This window comes from Notolabrus celidotus, chromosome 18 (assembly GCF_009762535.1).
Source record: "Notolabrus celidotus isolate fNotCel1 chromosome 18, fNotCel1.pri, whole genome shotgun sequence".
Classification (NCBI taxonomy): Eukaryota; Metazoa; Chordata; class Actinopteri; order Labriformes; family Labridae; genus Notolabrus; species Notolabrus celidotus.
In genome coordinates this window covers 21,157,329-21,172,779 of record NC_048289.1, presented here as the reverse complement: position 1 = coordinate 21,172,779, position 15,451 = coordinate 21,157,329, and the positions used below count along the sequence as shown (strand labels likewise).

The window sequence follows — 15,451 nt, the reverse complement described above, 5'->3', positions numbered from 1 at the left end:
AACACAATCCATTTCATAACCATCAACTCACGAATAACAACAATTGCATGATCCTTCACTTCCATCAGATGATTTAAATACAATGAATTATTTTTATCATAGAGAAAAAACATTTGCATATGTTGTCTATTTTCAAAATAAACATTTGGAACAGTATTATCATGAGGCTGATATCTTCATGAGGCCGATATTTTCATGGGCCTTTTTAATACAATCTTTCATTTGCATCGTTTCCCCAAAAACAAAAAAAATATGAAGCAACACTTTTATTGCTGTCATATCACGGACATTCAAATGAAAGAGAATCTACACTTGTTAATATATAAAGAAAAATCTCCATCTTTCTCAACTATTCATAAGTCCCAAATTTGGAATGTTGTTTTGCCAAGGCGGATATTTTCACGGGTCTCATTTCATACAATCTGTTCCATTTATATCCACTCACACAAGTATTATGTTACACTTCTATCGCTGCAAGAAAATCTTTATCATGGTTGTTATTTTTTTAGATTAGGCACTGATATTTTCATTTTATGTCATTGTATTTAAATCTCTCTATAATGATATATTGTTTTAATCCAAACATTTGCACATTAAGTACTTTGTTACCTGAAAAAAAGTTTGTTCAATGTCCTGATAGATCTCTGGAAATAAATCATCCAGGAGGTGAAACTAATGGGACAAACACATCTCTGACTTCTTCTAATTAGTATTTAGTTAGTGGCTCCTCAGCTCTGTTTTTCCTCAGTGCCTGCCTCTGTGGATTGGGTGATATTCAGGTGTGTGGTCTCTCTAATGGCTGAGTATTACAGTTTACTTGCCAGCGATAAGCCTACCAGAGGAATTTTAAGCCTTGCAAAAAGTAGTAAATTATCTGCAGTGTTTAGGCTGAGATCCAATTTTAAATTAATTGTGTCTTTACGGGGGACAGAACTGGAGATTATGTTCATCCTTAAAATGTTTTCTAGCACCAATTAAAACGCCTGCAGTTATTGATCTTGTTGATTTTATGTGCTGGAATTTGCATAATCTATTAAAAATGAATGATTCATGAGGTGCTCATTGCGAGAGATCTGGATTCTGGGTGAACTGAAAGACTTGAGAGATAGAAATCTTTTGTGTCCTCTGCTTATCCTATTAGGGCTGAAAAGTACCTGCAAAGCAGGCTCAAATAAGAAAGGGATTTAAGGCCATTGTGCACATCATCGAAATTCAGAGGCAAGAAGTCACTTCCATTAAAACCTTCTCCTTTTCTCTCTCCCTCTCCTCCACATTAATGCTGTATTACCTGCTAAATAGTCCCTCTTACCCCATAAAAACACCAAAGGGTTCCATGAATATGTGGAAAGGACAATTGCATATTGTGAGGTAATGTCTATTGTTGATATGGGAAGTAATTTCTTTGATGAATTCCCTTCGAGAGATGGATTTCATCTGAAGTGCTTCTTATTCTTGTTCATTTGAACTGCTTGAAATTCAAATAGTGAGCGGAGGGTGAATTTATGAATAGCATAGGGAGGAGCTCAGAACTTTTTTTGTGTATTTTTGAGAAATAAATGGAGAGATGGCCTTGATACGGCCGATTGTCCACTATTTCTATAGAGAGTCTCTGTATTTCCTGAAATTAGTCAGAGCCCACCTGTTTTCTCAATGGTGCTTCAGACTTAAGAGGCATCTCTGAGCACTGAGTGGATTCCCCTGAGCACTCAGTGGGAGTTTTACATATCTCCACTCGGTGACTGCATACTCAAGACTCTTTAAACATATTCCCTGCTGGGCCTGTTAATGGAGGCCTCCAAAGGCTCAGAGCCTGAGTGTCAATGACACTTCTCCTCCTCAAGCAGCTGCTTCTGTGCGCGCCTTTATTCCTTCCTGTGAACTCTGGACAAAACCTCGTCCAGCAAATACAAACTATCCACATTCAATTAGGCTGAGTGAGTGAGTGCTCTACACAGAAAGTACCAAGACCTGCCGTTGTCCAGTGAGCAGCGAGCAAAGATCAGACAGTGAACCTGCCGTCAGTGACGTGTGGCCCGGTGACAAACAGCTCGCCCGTCTCCCCACAGGGGGACACGCACGCCCAGGCTCCGAAATTAATGCTTATTTCTTCTTCACAAAAGCAAACTAACCTTTGAGCACACATTTGATAATGAATGACTTTCAGCCGCGTTTGGGGAATTAAAGCAATTTGGCTCTCCAAACATTCTTTACTTAGTTGTAATTAATTAGGTGCTGAGATTTTTTGGCTGGTGATAAATTGCCCCATTCTGCATATAGCCTAGAAAATGGAGGTCAAAGATTTTGTGGTTGTTGTTGTAGCAAACATGAAGGTGTCCCTGTCATGCTAAATTTAATACTCTTGCAAGCAAAAGAGTCATTCACAAATGACTTTGTTCCCCTGCCAAGTAAAGAGAAGGTCACCCTGTTCTTCTGTTTATGGTTTAAGAATCTGAGTTGATATTTTGGCAGAAAAATGAGAATAACTTTTGTTGTCATGTTGTTGTGGGTGGAGATAAACTCGTGAATCTTCTCAGTTTTGGAAAAATAAAAGCAGTAAAATGGTGAAAAGTGCAACTCCAGCGGTACTTCATGATGTCATTTTCTCCCACTTCATACTTCATTGTCAAATCCTGAACAGATGAAATACTGTATGCCCCTGCTCATCAGTGAGCACTTCTCAATTGGAGACAGAAATCAACAGGCTTTTGTAACCAGTAAGGTATTTGGTTTCATTTTTTCGCAGGAAAGGACAAAAAAAGAGGACAGGGGAAAATAAATCACTTGCTTTGCTGGCGTTCAATCTAAGGGGACTGTCAGAGGAAAAGAGACAATATAAAGAAGGTCATCTTTTAATGAGAATCTGGACACACATCTCTGTTGAAAAAACAACAAAGGCTAGCAAGCAGCTAATGAGGCTATCATTACTGTACAGAGAGTTCTCCAAACCGGCGCCTCTCTGAAAGAGGCGCTTTAAAGCGGACATAAAGCAACAGTCACAGAGCTTCTGGCAGCCACTGCCAACTGTATCCTGGATTATACAAAAACAGGTTTCAACACAGGCTGCAGATATTATTAACGGTCAACTAGGTCTGACTGAATTTGATTGCAAACACTCAGTATACGTACACAAATGTTCCCACTTGTTAACTGGGTGAAACAAACCTTTAACATACACGTTTTCCATATCTTTGGTCAGTAGCTTGTTTTTTAGTCACAGCATAAAATAGAAACTTGGGCTTTTACCAAAATACACAATGATTTTCACTTATGTACTTTAAAAATCAGGCAAAGTAGACCAAAAAGGTGTGCAATTTCTTTATTTTTTGTTTGGAATTAAAGCCAAATCGCAGATGAAGCTTAAGTTGAAAGTATTGATGTTTTGTTTCAATGCACTGGATCAGTATCAGGGCTGATATTTATCAGGTATTGGTAGAGGTGTCTAACCCCCAGGAGGTTAAATTTCTCTGAGTCGATTACTGATTTAAAAATAGAAATGTAATCCTAAAACTAGAGATAGACCGATATGTTTTTTTCACGGCCGATACTGATCATTAGTAGTCAAGGAGGCCGATAACCGATATTTGGAGCCGATATTCATTTGCAGTAAAAGGGGAAATATTGGCGTCAACATTTTGAATAATACAAACTCCAACACTTAACTTCATTTAAATGCCTTTAAGCAAATGTTTATTAAACAGCTTTTCAGATTTGCAATTAAAGGTTTTTTTTTATCTTAGACAATAGACATCTTTGTTTTAAAACTCTAACAAAGAGTGCAGGGAGCTCCCAGGCTCAGCAGCATGTCTTATAAAGTTCAATGAAAACTTAAACAAATAAAAAGCTCCCTAAAGTTTTCTACAGTAAATAAAGTTTTCCAAAATTTCAATATAACTGAAATATTAATCTTTCATCTTTGTTTTGTTGTTCAATGTGTTTTTGAAGTGGGGTTGTAAGAGTTTTAAATCACTAGTAGTTGTCACAACGGATGCTGCTCAGCTCGTCCCCGTAATGAGAAACCGCAGGAGAAATGGAACACAAGCTAGGCTACACTTTCTGCAGACGGTGTCATTTCTGCCACGTGATTTAGTGAATTTTGATCCCAAATAACCCAGTTTTAAATTGATCTCTTATTGGCCGTCAGATATTTAAAAAAAGCTGATGCCGACGCATATCAGCGCCAATAATCGGCCTGGCCAATAATTGGTCTATCCCTACCTAAAACCCTAAACAACAATATCATTAAATCTGAACCAATGCTAATAGCTTTGGTGCATGAGGGCATCAACTGTTAGCTACAAAGTGACACATTAATACAAACTGGAAATTTGTTAGATTTGTTGAAACATGCTTGAAGAAAAACAAATAAGTAATGGTGATGGGATGAGAGGACGAGAATGATTGGGGAACTTTTACGTGAAACTGTCACTTCATACGTTGTAGTTTTGTTGTATTTTTTAAGACATTCAAAGTAGATGTTACCTTGGAGCATGTGCAGTTTTCCATTATGAGTTATAAACTCTTTGAAGCCAGTGAATGGAGAGATAACAGTATTTATGTTTATTAAACATGTATGACTGCTGTAGCTGCTGCAATAATGATAATGAAAAACAAGATTGGGTCAGAGCTTGCTGAGACAGTTAGACAATAGTTAGCAATACCCACACACACACACACACACACATTAACACAATGGCCTCACCCCAGCTGGACCCCCCACCTGCAGTACTCCCCCGGCTCCCTTTGACTTATGTGCACTGGCTTGTGGCTAACTAATTCTTATTATAAATGAAAGGTCCGGCATGACCTCACTCTTCTCTGTAAAGCTCTTTAACTCTGCGGCTGCGACTCTTAGAGATTAAACCGAAAGACATATCTCAGCGAGTCCGGTACAATGCATCCGTCAGGGCTGAGATTTGAAAATAATGGAGAACAAGTGTTCAACATTAGACTGGCTTGTTTCTTTTTCTATTTAATTCAGGATAGAAAACGTTGGTTGTATTTTTTGCACTTGATCTTGAGAAGAACCCTTGTGTAAAAATGAACTCCGTATTTTCTTATATATTTTATTACTTTACTATATTTTATTTTGTGACTGCTACTTGGTGGCTTCAATTGCAGAAGTTTCAGCCCTGTATCAAATATGTAGTCTTGCATAAAAAGTACTTAAAAGAAGCACATTTTCAAGAATAAGTTTATTATTAAATGAATAATACTATTTATTATTGATTTTCAGATTTAACATGTTAGCACAATTTTAATAAAGTGAGAGGTCAGGGTGGTGATGTTTTCCAGACACTTTTTAATAGTATTACTAAGTAATGGTAGCCTATAAAATGCATAATTTTTCATTATAACATCATACCACTGTAAATCATCTATTTATATAACTATAGAAATGTACTAGAATGCAAAAAATAGAATGAAATACCTCAAATACTTGAAATAAATCATATTTCCTCTCTCTGATTAATATAAGTCACAAAATTGGCAGAAGAACTTCGTTGTAAACAAATCTTGTTGCTCCAGTTTCAGTATTTTGTGCGTTTTTGTGTTATATAATCCAAGATAAATCAAAACAAAGATAAATGGTATACATAGGAAGCCACCTTTCTGTTTGTGTCTTACCTCTTCATGTATCTCCTCCCTCTTAAAGCAATGCCTTATCCAGTTATTATTACTGCACACTGAGAAAGAGCCACAAAAAGGCCTCTTTCACTCCTACTCCCCTCCTACTCCCCTCCTACTCCTCTCCTACTCCTCTCCTCCTCCTCCTCCTCTTCTTCCTCCTCCTCCTCTTCCTCCTCCTCCTCTTCCTCCTCCTCCCTGGCAGGCTTGAGTCCTCTGGACCATCAGGCCTTCCACCCTTCATTTCCACCAGTTTAACTCCCTGGTCCCCCATGGCCTCGACTGCAGCCAGTATACCTGCCAGCCTGTAGTAGATGGTGTATGCATGTGATATACCCAGAAGGCTTGTCGGCTCACCCTCAGTTAAACTAATAAGCTGCTCATGATATTGCACATTTATAAAGTAAAAGGCAAAATCTGAATCTTCCTGTGGTCCCTGCTCTCACGAGTGATGCTCACGGGCAACAACATTCAATCTTAGATATTCAGGAGACACTTGCATTAGAGGTTAAGTACGGCATTAAACTGTATTCTGTATTCTGTGTTGTATTATCAGTATTGAGTACATTGAGATTTAGATGTTTTTTTACTTGAATGTGATTTTTGTGATTGAACAGGTCTCCACCAGGCTGTGAGTTCTCCCAGCTCATCTCAGATCATCTTGCTGACGTAAACATACTTCAGAGCGAATCTGTTTCCCCCTTTTTTTTTTTGTGCTGCCGAATACACGGACAACAGTTGTTCTGTGGCGTTATAGTGCGTTTCATCTCCTGATTCCTCATTAAAGCTCTATGCGGCGAGGACTTTCCCTCTCCGAGTCCAAAGTGGCCCTCACGGCTGACAATATAACAGGGGCCTCTCTTACCCCGGCCCCTGTGCAGATTGGGGTTACGTGCCGTTGTCCAAACGTCCCTGTGGTCAGCGAGGACAGACCAGCCGTCACTCTTAATTACAGAGCTGAATATCTGCAGAGTGACGCTGTGCAGAGGGGCCGATGTGCTCCGACTTTACAGCCACAGTGGGAAAAAAAAAAGAGAGAGAGAGAGAGAGAGAGAGAGAGAGAGAGAGAGAGAGAGAGAGAGAGAGAGAGAGAGAGAGAGAGAGAGGGAGAGGTGCCTTGTGGGAGTCAGTAAAGGCTGCCATATTTAGGCAGGTTTGAACCATGTAATGAGGACATGTGTTCATGTGACCAGAGTTCATTTGCACCTGTTGTCTTCTTTTTTGTGTTCACTTGTTACAGAGATGAACGGAGGCTTTCTGGTGTTCAGTTCAAAACGTGATCATTCAAGGCGCTCCAAACGGTCACAGTGTTTATTGAGCTGTTGTGCTGGCTGACTTGCAGCAGTGGTGATGAGTCATGATTATCTTTTGACCAAAAGTGAAGTGGTGATATAGTCCTGTTGTTGCTGGTGAGCTTGGGGGGGGGTTATATAACTCATTAGTTGTGAAGACATTACAGTTACGAGTTTTGCACGGCTGACTTGACTGACAAGCGAGAACACTGCAGCTGGCCCGCCTCTTTGCCTCATGCTAGGTTGACTGAAAAGTTAGGTTGAGTCAACATTTCCAATATGGTGACCGCCATTGATAGGCTTCAAAACTCCACTTCAAAAACAAATGGGTGACGTCATCGAGATTATATCAATGTTATATACAGTCTATGAGTAAGACAGGAGTAGGGATTTTTCAAAGTTGGAAACTTTCCATGGGAACTAATGGGAATTTATGGGAATTAACAGGAATAAACCAAGACTTTACTAAATTGAAGGTTGGCTCTTTATAGGGAACGTAAATATAGTTGGGGGAAATATATTTTAGCATAATCCTGACTAAAACAACCAGATTTAATTTAATAATATCTATGCTATTTCTCAATCACATGCGCAGAGCACACTGCTTACTGCTTACTGCAGGGCTATTGAGACCATGCCCCCTACATGCACTGTGCATTCCTCCATCACATGCACAGATGATCTCTATTTTGGATGGATGTCTGCTTATAACAAAACAAATATTTATGCTTTGATATGATACCTTTCCATTAAATTACCCTCAATCCCCAGTTAATTACCATTAATTCTCATAAATTCCCATGGAAAGTTTCCAATATGGAATATTTCCAAAATTCCCCAGCTTAACTTCCCATGGAAATGTACCAGAAATGTTCCACCCCTTTGCAACTCTAGATGGGAGACATCTAGAAAATCTCAATCCATGCACAAACCATAATGGATGCCATATCAGGTGTGCCATTGTTGAAACGGTGTCTCTTTGAGTTGAATTAATCAGATTTTATTTTAAATGTCGTGAACTACCAAAACAATCAACAGTTGTAACAAATACAACCACATCGAAGTTGGGCTGGCACTTTGTTTATGTTTTCAAATGGCCAGTTTTGAAATTCAATAATACATTGATATTAACAGATTAGATTGATGAATTAATCATAACTAATAATGTAATTTTAAGAGTTACTTTGCTGAAAGAATATTTAATAGAAGTACATAAGAACTAGTTTGAGACCCCACATGATACAAATGGGTTCTGCATTGCTGTAATGCAAACTCCTTTAACTGCAAGATTATGACCAAAATCTATTTTCAAGCAATTAGATGAGTTTAAAATCAAGTTTTTTAAAAAGTCATATTACCAGAGCAACATAAAACTGTAAAGCATTCATGTGTTTTGTTTCACCTTTTGTCCCTCCAGGTCGAGATATGGCCAACACTACCTTACCCGGGTATCCCCCTCACGTCCCTCCCACAGGCCAGGGCAGCTATCCCACCTCCACGCTCGCTGGAATGGTTCCTGGTGAGTACGAGTCGATGTCACTCCTCCTTATCGTTGTTTGGGTCGCTTTAACAGGTGTCACCGCCTCCAATCCAAACAGCTGTGGAAGCAGAGGGAAGACACTTTAGTGCAAAATTACACAAAGAGACTGTAAACATTGACCCGCAGAGTTAGAGGCACACACATTTGTATATTAGCTCAGTGTGTATGAGTGGATAAGACAGGCTGAATAAGTGATCAGACAGTAGAGAGGATGGTCACACTCCTTTCCTTCCTGCTTCTCCTCTCTGCCTTATTGACTCATTATCTCTCTGCATGGCCGTTCATACTGGCCGTGGATAAACAGCACCAGCAGCCTCCTGTAGCCTCTGAGCTGCAGAGCATATCCCTTTTCAACTTCTCTATTTAACCTGCAGTTCAGGTTAACAGCAAACAGTTAAGGGTCAAAAGGCAGAGGCATGGGAGCCCCCGTAAATATTCAAATCACCCGTCTCTCTGAGGAGGTCAGATTTGTGTTTCACTGCCAGTACTGAGAGGGGATGTAGTTTTTTGGTGCTGCTTCTTCAGCTCCATCACCACACACACACACACACACACACACACACACACAGACACACACACAGAGACACACACACAGAGACACACACACACACACACACACACACACACACACACACACACACACACACACACACACACACACACACACACACACACACACACACACACACACACACACACTTTCACCTAAACACAGCCGGCATTTTGCTTGAATGTGATTAAACAGCATAGCTGGGGAAACCAGTGGAGTGTGTCCTGTGTTAGCATATCATTTACCAATCACACAACCCATCACAGGCTCTGGCTGTTCCTCTTCCCTCCTTTATGAAGGGGCGCCATGACGTGTTTCATCATCACCTCAGCCAAGAGCGTTATATAACTGTCCCGTTTGTTTTCATCTGTCAATCTTGACAAAAAAACTTCAAACTGCTTCATTGAAACTTGAACATAAAGCTTTTGGAATAACTTTATTTGAAAACGTTCAAATACACATAAATCTTTTCCATCTGGAGGATGTCAGACAGTGCCACTGTATATCGTTCTTCATTCTCAACACAATGTTTTGATGGTTATAATTTTGTTTGGGATGTCAAAGGTTTTGAAAAACTTTGATTTGTTTACATTTTTTAGGCATTTCAGTGAACAAACCATGAAAAATATATATTCCTATTAACTTCTATATTTTCTTATAGTGCAAGTATTTGCAATAATGCAAGTAATAAAATGTGTATCATCAATTATTACAATCAGCATTATCTTTGCTGCAGATTGGTTTTCTACGTACATTAAAATTATTCATTTAACCCTCCTGTTATGTTCGTTTCTCTGGAACAGCAAAAATGTTCCTGGGTCAATTTGACCCGGGGCATATTCAATCATCCAAAAGTGTCAAAACCCCAAAAAATCACAATACACATTTGTTTTAATCAAATTTTTAACTCCATTACTAACCATTTAAATCAAGATTTAGTCCATTGGTGTTCTTTAATTCTCACAGATCATGGTTCAATGAGGGTAACTCACTCCTTTTTCATAAAAAATCATGTTAAAACTTTTTTTAAAGTACATTGGAGAGCCCTAAATATAAATACAATAGTTTTACATGACAGATTTTTGTTCATTTTATTTTAAATGTTGAATTTTTTATGAGGTGATGTTAGTAAATGAACACGACTCATCTTCTGTCACATGCTGCCCAGATTTTTATGCTGCATCTAGCTGGTTGGAAGGCATATATTACCTAAAATAGACTTTAAAAAGGGTTAATTTTACCCGCAAAATAACATGAGGGTTACATTAGCATTCCATCCAAATTTACTTCTGTGCATCGTCTGCATACACTCTGAGTATTTCTTAGTTTTCCAACCTGCTTTATAAAAGCACATATATGTGTACATTTTTTGACAAACCTCAGTATACAGCAATTACTAAAACCAAAGGCAGCACTCAGCGGCAGCACACTCTAGATCTAGTTTTGGATTCCAGCTAATAAAAATGTTAAATCATGTTGGTGGAAAAGCGTCAAGTCAAACACACTTTCACTTGCCATTCGTTCTTATGTGGCACACAGCAAAAGATGAGGGCCTTAATCCCATGGCTTGTGGTTTTGTGTTACTACCCATTCATCCTATAGCCAACAGAACTGCTGAGATTTAGTGACAGGCACAAAACACTGTTAAAGCAAAGCCATTTCTCAGCAGCTTCATATAAAATCTCGCCTTTATTGTCTCATAAAGGAAAGAAACCAACAGCAGTGCTCACTGACATGCTCCAAGTTACTTCCCCAGCAATGAAACCCTGTTGTAGCAAACACCAAAGCTCAGACCGGAGGGGGGTTCAGATCAGGGATGTTAAAAATTCCTCTAAGAAGGGTTGGAGGATTTATTGCAGCATATCAAAAATGTATGCATGAAGCTGTTTATTACCTCTCTGTATTTATTAGAGCGCTTTGGAATATACTGGAGGAAGAAGAATGGGTAGATATCCATAAATGGGACAGGAAAGCCGCCTTCAGTGTCACATCCTGTATTGTTCAGTGTTGCATAACTTAAGTGAAATGAAAAAGAAATAAATTACTTGCTTGACTGGTCGCACGACGATGACTATCATTTTCCCCCTCAAATTGCATCCTGTTTTGAATGACGAGAAATGACTGCATGTGAAAGGGTAATGGTTTTGACGCATTGAAATGCTAATTGATTGGTTGTTTTGTTTTGCAGGGAGTGAGTTTTCGGGGAACCCCTACAGTCATCCACAGTACACAACCTACAATGAAGCCTGGCGATTCAGCAACCCAGCATTACTAAGTGAGTAGACAAGTTAGAGCGATTGATTGACTGTTTGCTGCATCCCTCCTCAACAACACTGTAGCCATAGCAACCTTAACTATGCTAAGAATGGTTAGTGCTCAACCCTTTAGATCTGAGGCTGTAACAAGACAGATTATCTGCCTTTCAACAATTTGTGAAGCAGTCTTTTTAGGAATTTCTTAAACCAAAATACACAACAGGGATGTAACGATACATTCAACTCACAGTTTGATTCGAATCCTGATTCTCTGAACTCAAAATTTAAATAAACTTTTATTTCATTTCAATTCTCAAATATGGACTGTTGCAATATATATATTTTTCTCTTACATCTATTTGTAAACAAAGTCATCCTTTTTCATTTTTAAGGTGTATTGTAACTCAAATAAAACCACTGCACACTAAAATCACAGCACAAAAATACCTTGTTGGAAAATTCCAGAACAATTATAGAGAAATGGAAAGTGAACGATTCCCAAATGAAAGTATTAAATGACCAAATAAGGTAAATGTCTTTAAATTAGGGATGTAGATTTCAAGTATTTTCCGTGATCTATCTTTGGAAATGTTAACCATCAGTTATTTTTAATCATTAAAAAAACTTGAACGTTTTCCATGTCGAAATAATGTCAAATGCGATATTTCCCCCCCAAAATCTAATTTTCCTTTGCGACAAAATGTATATAAATGTCTGTATTAAACAGCTACAGATCATATTGAGGGGTTCAAAATGTTAAACACACTGGATATCAACTTGAGAAGCAGGCTCATAATCTCCGTGGACGCATGGACATATGTGAAGACTCAGACTTCAACATGTGGATTTACTGCAACAGGAGAACTGAATAGTATCCTATTTTAGACTCACAGTGTCCAGTTTTCTGTCTCCTCGTTCTTATTGAGAAAAATAAGCATGTGAACGTGGTCATGTGTCAGCTGGGAGCGAAACTGGGTCAGAATCAGTCCGGCGGCAGAGAAAAAAAAGCGCTCGTGGAGACCTGTCACTCAGCTTCAGCCCCCAGCTGAGCGCAACACCTTTAGTCAGCTGATTCTGAAACATACTTTAAACTTAAAACACCTCCACTAAGCGAGTGGCAAGAGAGCAACGCAAGAGACTTAATGATGTTGAAAAAGCGGAGTATAATGCAGATAGCACCTTTTACAGTTTAAAAATAACATCCCAATACAAATTTTGTTGAATCGATTTTAATCCACACTTATTTGTATCGATTTTTTACCGTCTTGCGATATATTGTTACATCCCTACAACACAAACATTGTGTTAAGTTGCTCAACCAGGGCTGCTAAAGTTGCCCTGTGAGCTCACTCACACTAGTAGTAACTATACTTAGTTCTATGCCTGGGAGCATGCAGGTTAGAGAAAAGAAAAGGCATGATAACCTTACCACTTTGTGAAAACTGTTTTAACTACAAACACTATACAAGCTAAGCTGCCAATTTAGCACTATATCATCCACAAAGCTTAAAAGCATAGATAGATCAGAAATCCGAAAAATTGGTGTAAAAAATTCTTAGGTCATGATACGATAAGTGTTCAAGGGGTTAACGCAAAAGATTCTTGATGGCCTTAAGTTTGAGTTTAACCTTAGTACTGTTGAAAAAGATGAGGCAGTTAGGAATTTCAGGTTTTCCTTTGACATACTGTCTCATGACATGAAAAGAGAACACTAAGATTACTTGAAATTAATTTAAAATTTAGTGGAAAATGAATTTTCATGACTGTTGCTTTAAGGAGGGTAGACACAAGGTAAACACAACCTTGTTTGACCCTATTGTTCTCGATCTGAGCTATAAAAAAAAACAGCTGAGTTGAACAAGAAGGCGGTACTGAAACTTGATAGAATCATGATCATAAACTTGAAGCTAGCTTAAATATTTATTTTTGTCTTTTTTACGTAGGTATAGAGTGTAAATCAATAATTTAACTTTGAATTTTGACATTCAATTGGGTAAATGGCAGTAAAAACTGTATTTGTTGTTGTTTCAAATGGTTCGTTCTTCTGTTAACTTTCAGGTTCCCCTTATTATTATAGTGCCGCATCGAGAGGCTCCGCCCCTCCCACTGCTGCCACTGCCTATGACCGTCACTAGTTACCATGGAAACCAAATCAACCTGCAGGACCATGGCCTTAGCCTCCATATTGCCCCGGTGTGAGCGGCATGGTCCACTGGACACTGAGAAAAAACTGCGCATAACATGTTCCTGACTCACACAACGAGACACTGAACAGATTTTTTTGGGACTCCAGACGACTTCTCTTCTCTCCCTCTCTCTCTCCATGAAGCTTCTTTGGACATTCAAAGCCAAAAGAAAAATCAGCAAGACAGCACCAGAGACACAGAAAGGCGCTGCACACACGATGATATCAACTGTGGCTACATGCAGCTGGTTAAACAACAAGAAAAAAAAAAGACTGAAAACACAAACGTCAGATTTATTTTCCCCCTGTAGCAGAGTCACAGTTTCATCCTGTCATGGATCAATACTGTACATTCCTTTTCTTGATGACTCTCAGCAGGGACGCTGTCCAGAGCTTAAAAATGTAGCAGCAGCCTTTTATTTCTCCTTTTACCATTCATCTCCTTCTCGATTCAGACGGCAGCGCAGTGAGATCAGAGGAGATTAGCAGCAGCACACGCAGGCTGTGGCAGGCTAACACATTGTTTTTTTATCCATCTGAAACAGTCACCGACCAAACATCCAGCATGACTCAATCGATCGCTTTTGATGCCATGAGAAGATTAGGACATGTTCTCTGTGATACACAATCAAGATGTAAAAATGAAAATGAAATTAATAAAGAAACATCTGTCGGAAAAATAGACAGAGCCATGAAAGTATATCACCATGGCTCTCTGTTTGCAAGATTTCAAGAAACTAGTAAATATATTCTTAAAATAATTTTTTATTTCATTTTTATAATTCTTAACCTGCAGACTGCTTGGCTAGTGTTTGACTCTTTCTTATTTGTCAGGATTCAAGAAGGTCATCAGGCTGTGTTTTTTGTTTTCTTATTTTTGCACTATTTTGGAGGTTTGCAACACTGGAGCGTTATTATGCAGGAAAATGATGATGCATATTTTGCTTTATTTCCTGAACCTGACCGTAGGTCTAACAAGTCTGCGTCTGAGAAAGGCACTTACAGCTTCACAGTTTTTTCCTGTAAATCAAGGCCCGTCATGTCACCGCCTTGACGTGCACTACCATGTTCTCACAGCTTACTCTTTTATTTAAGTCGATTAAGTCTTTGGCATTCAACAGCAGAGAAAAAAAAGAAAGAAATTAAAGCCATCCTAATTCAAACCAGTACAAACATTTGTCTGTTGTAAAGCCAGAAGCATCCAGGATCACTCTGATTGGATGATTCAGGCGCCTTTAATAAAGTAAAAAAAGCAGGGCGATGATTTCAGCTAAATGCCTTAAACATGTTTCCTCTTCTTTTTTGCTCCCTCACTTTCCACGCCAAGGTATTTCTTTGAATCAAGCTGGAATTATGGTTTCTTCATCTGTCAAGTGAATGTATTCGCATTTGCCAAAGACTTAGTTCTTGTTATTGTTAATTTACAGGCCGCCTTTATGCATCATGAGAGCAGTATTATTATTATTGTTGTTATTATTATTATTATTAGGAAAAACCCACGTTGTTCATGAGGAAAAGTATATGTATAAATTCTATGCAGTGCAGAGATGGTCATCATATGCATATTCAGCTGTAAACCTAAAGGTAGGTGGAGTTTATTTAATTGTTATGTTATTTACAAATTGTTCATTTTGTAGAAGGATTTTTTGTGTGTGATGTGAAGACACTTCTCTGTAAATACAGTAAGAAAAAATGTCTTTCATGTTCATGGGTATTATCACTTTCATTACGCTGGTCTCACTTGTACAATAATAAAAGTGTCTGAAATCTTTTACGCATAAAGAGGCTGCATTGTGTTTGTGAGTATCTGGAGGAGAGTTTAACAACAGAGTCATGAGAAACACTTCTGATGACTGATTCATTATAATTTAATTGAGGAAAAACTATACTACACTTAATGTGCACATAAATGGACAGTACTAATACACTATACTTCTAGTCCTCTGACTGTGCTTTATGCACTACATAACACATTCAACAATCCACACCACATTCATACACTGA

At 38.6% G+C, this 15,451-nt stretch overlaps 1 protein-coding gene across 1 annotated transcript in view; it reads left to right on the top strand.

Annotated features, from left to right (window-relative positions):
- Window positions 1-15,214, top strand: part of LOC117830518 (paired box protein Pax-2a-like) — a 48,321-nt gene extending 33,107 nt beyond the window's left edge. Inside the window, exons 11-13 of the mRNA XM_034708667.1 lie at window positions 8,335-8,436; window positions 11,196-11,282; window positions 13,321-15,214. Coding sequence (XP_034564558.1) covers window positions 8,335-8,436; window positions 11,196-11,282; window positions 13,321-13,397 — 266 coding nt within the window. The 3' untranslated portion in view covers window positions 13,398-15,214. The remainder of the gene's footprint in view (window positions 1-8,334; window positions 8,437-11,195; window positions 11,283-13,320) is intronic.
- Window positions 15,215-15,451: the final 237 nt, after the last annotated feature.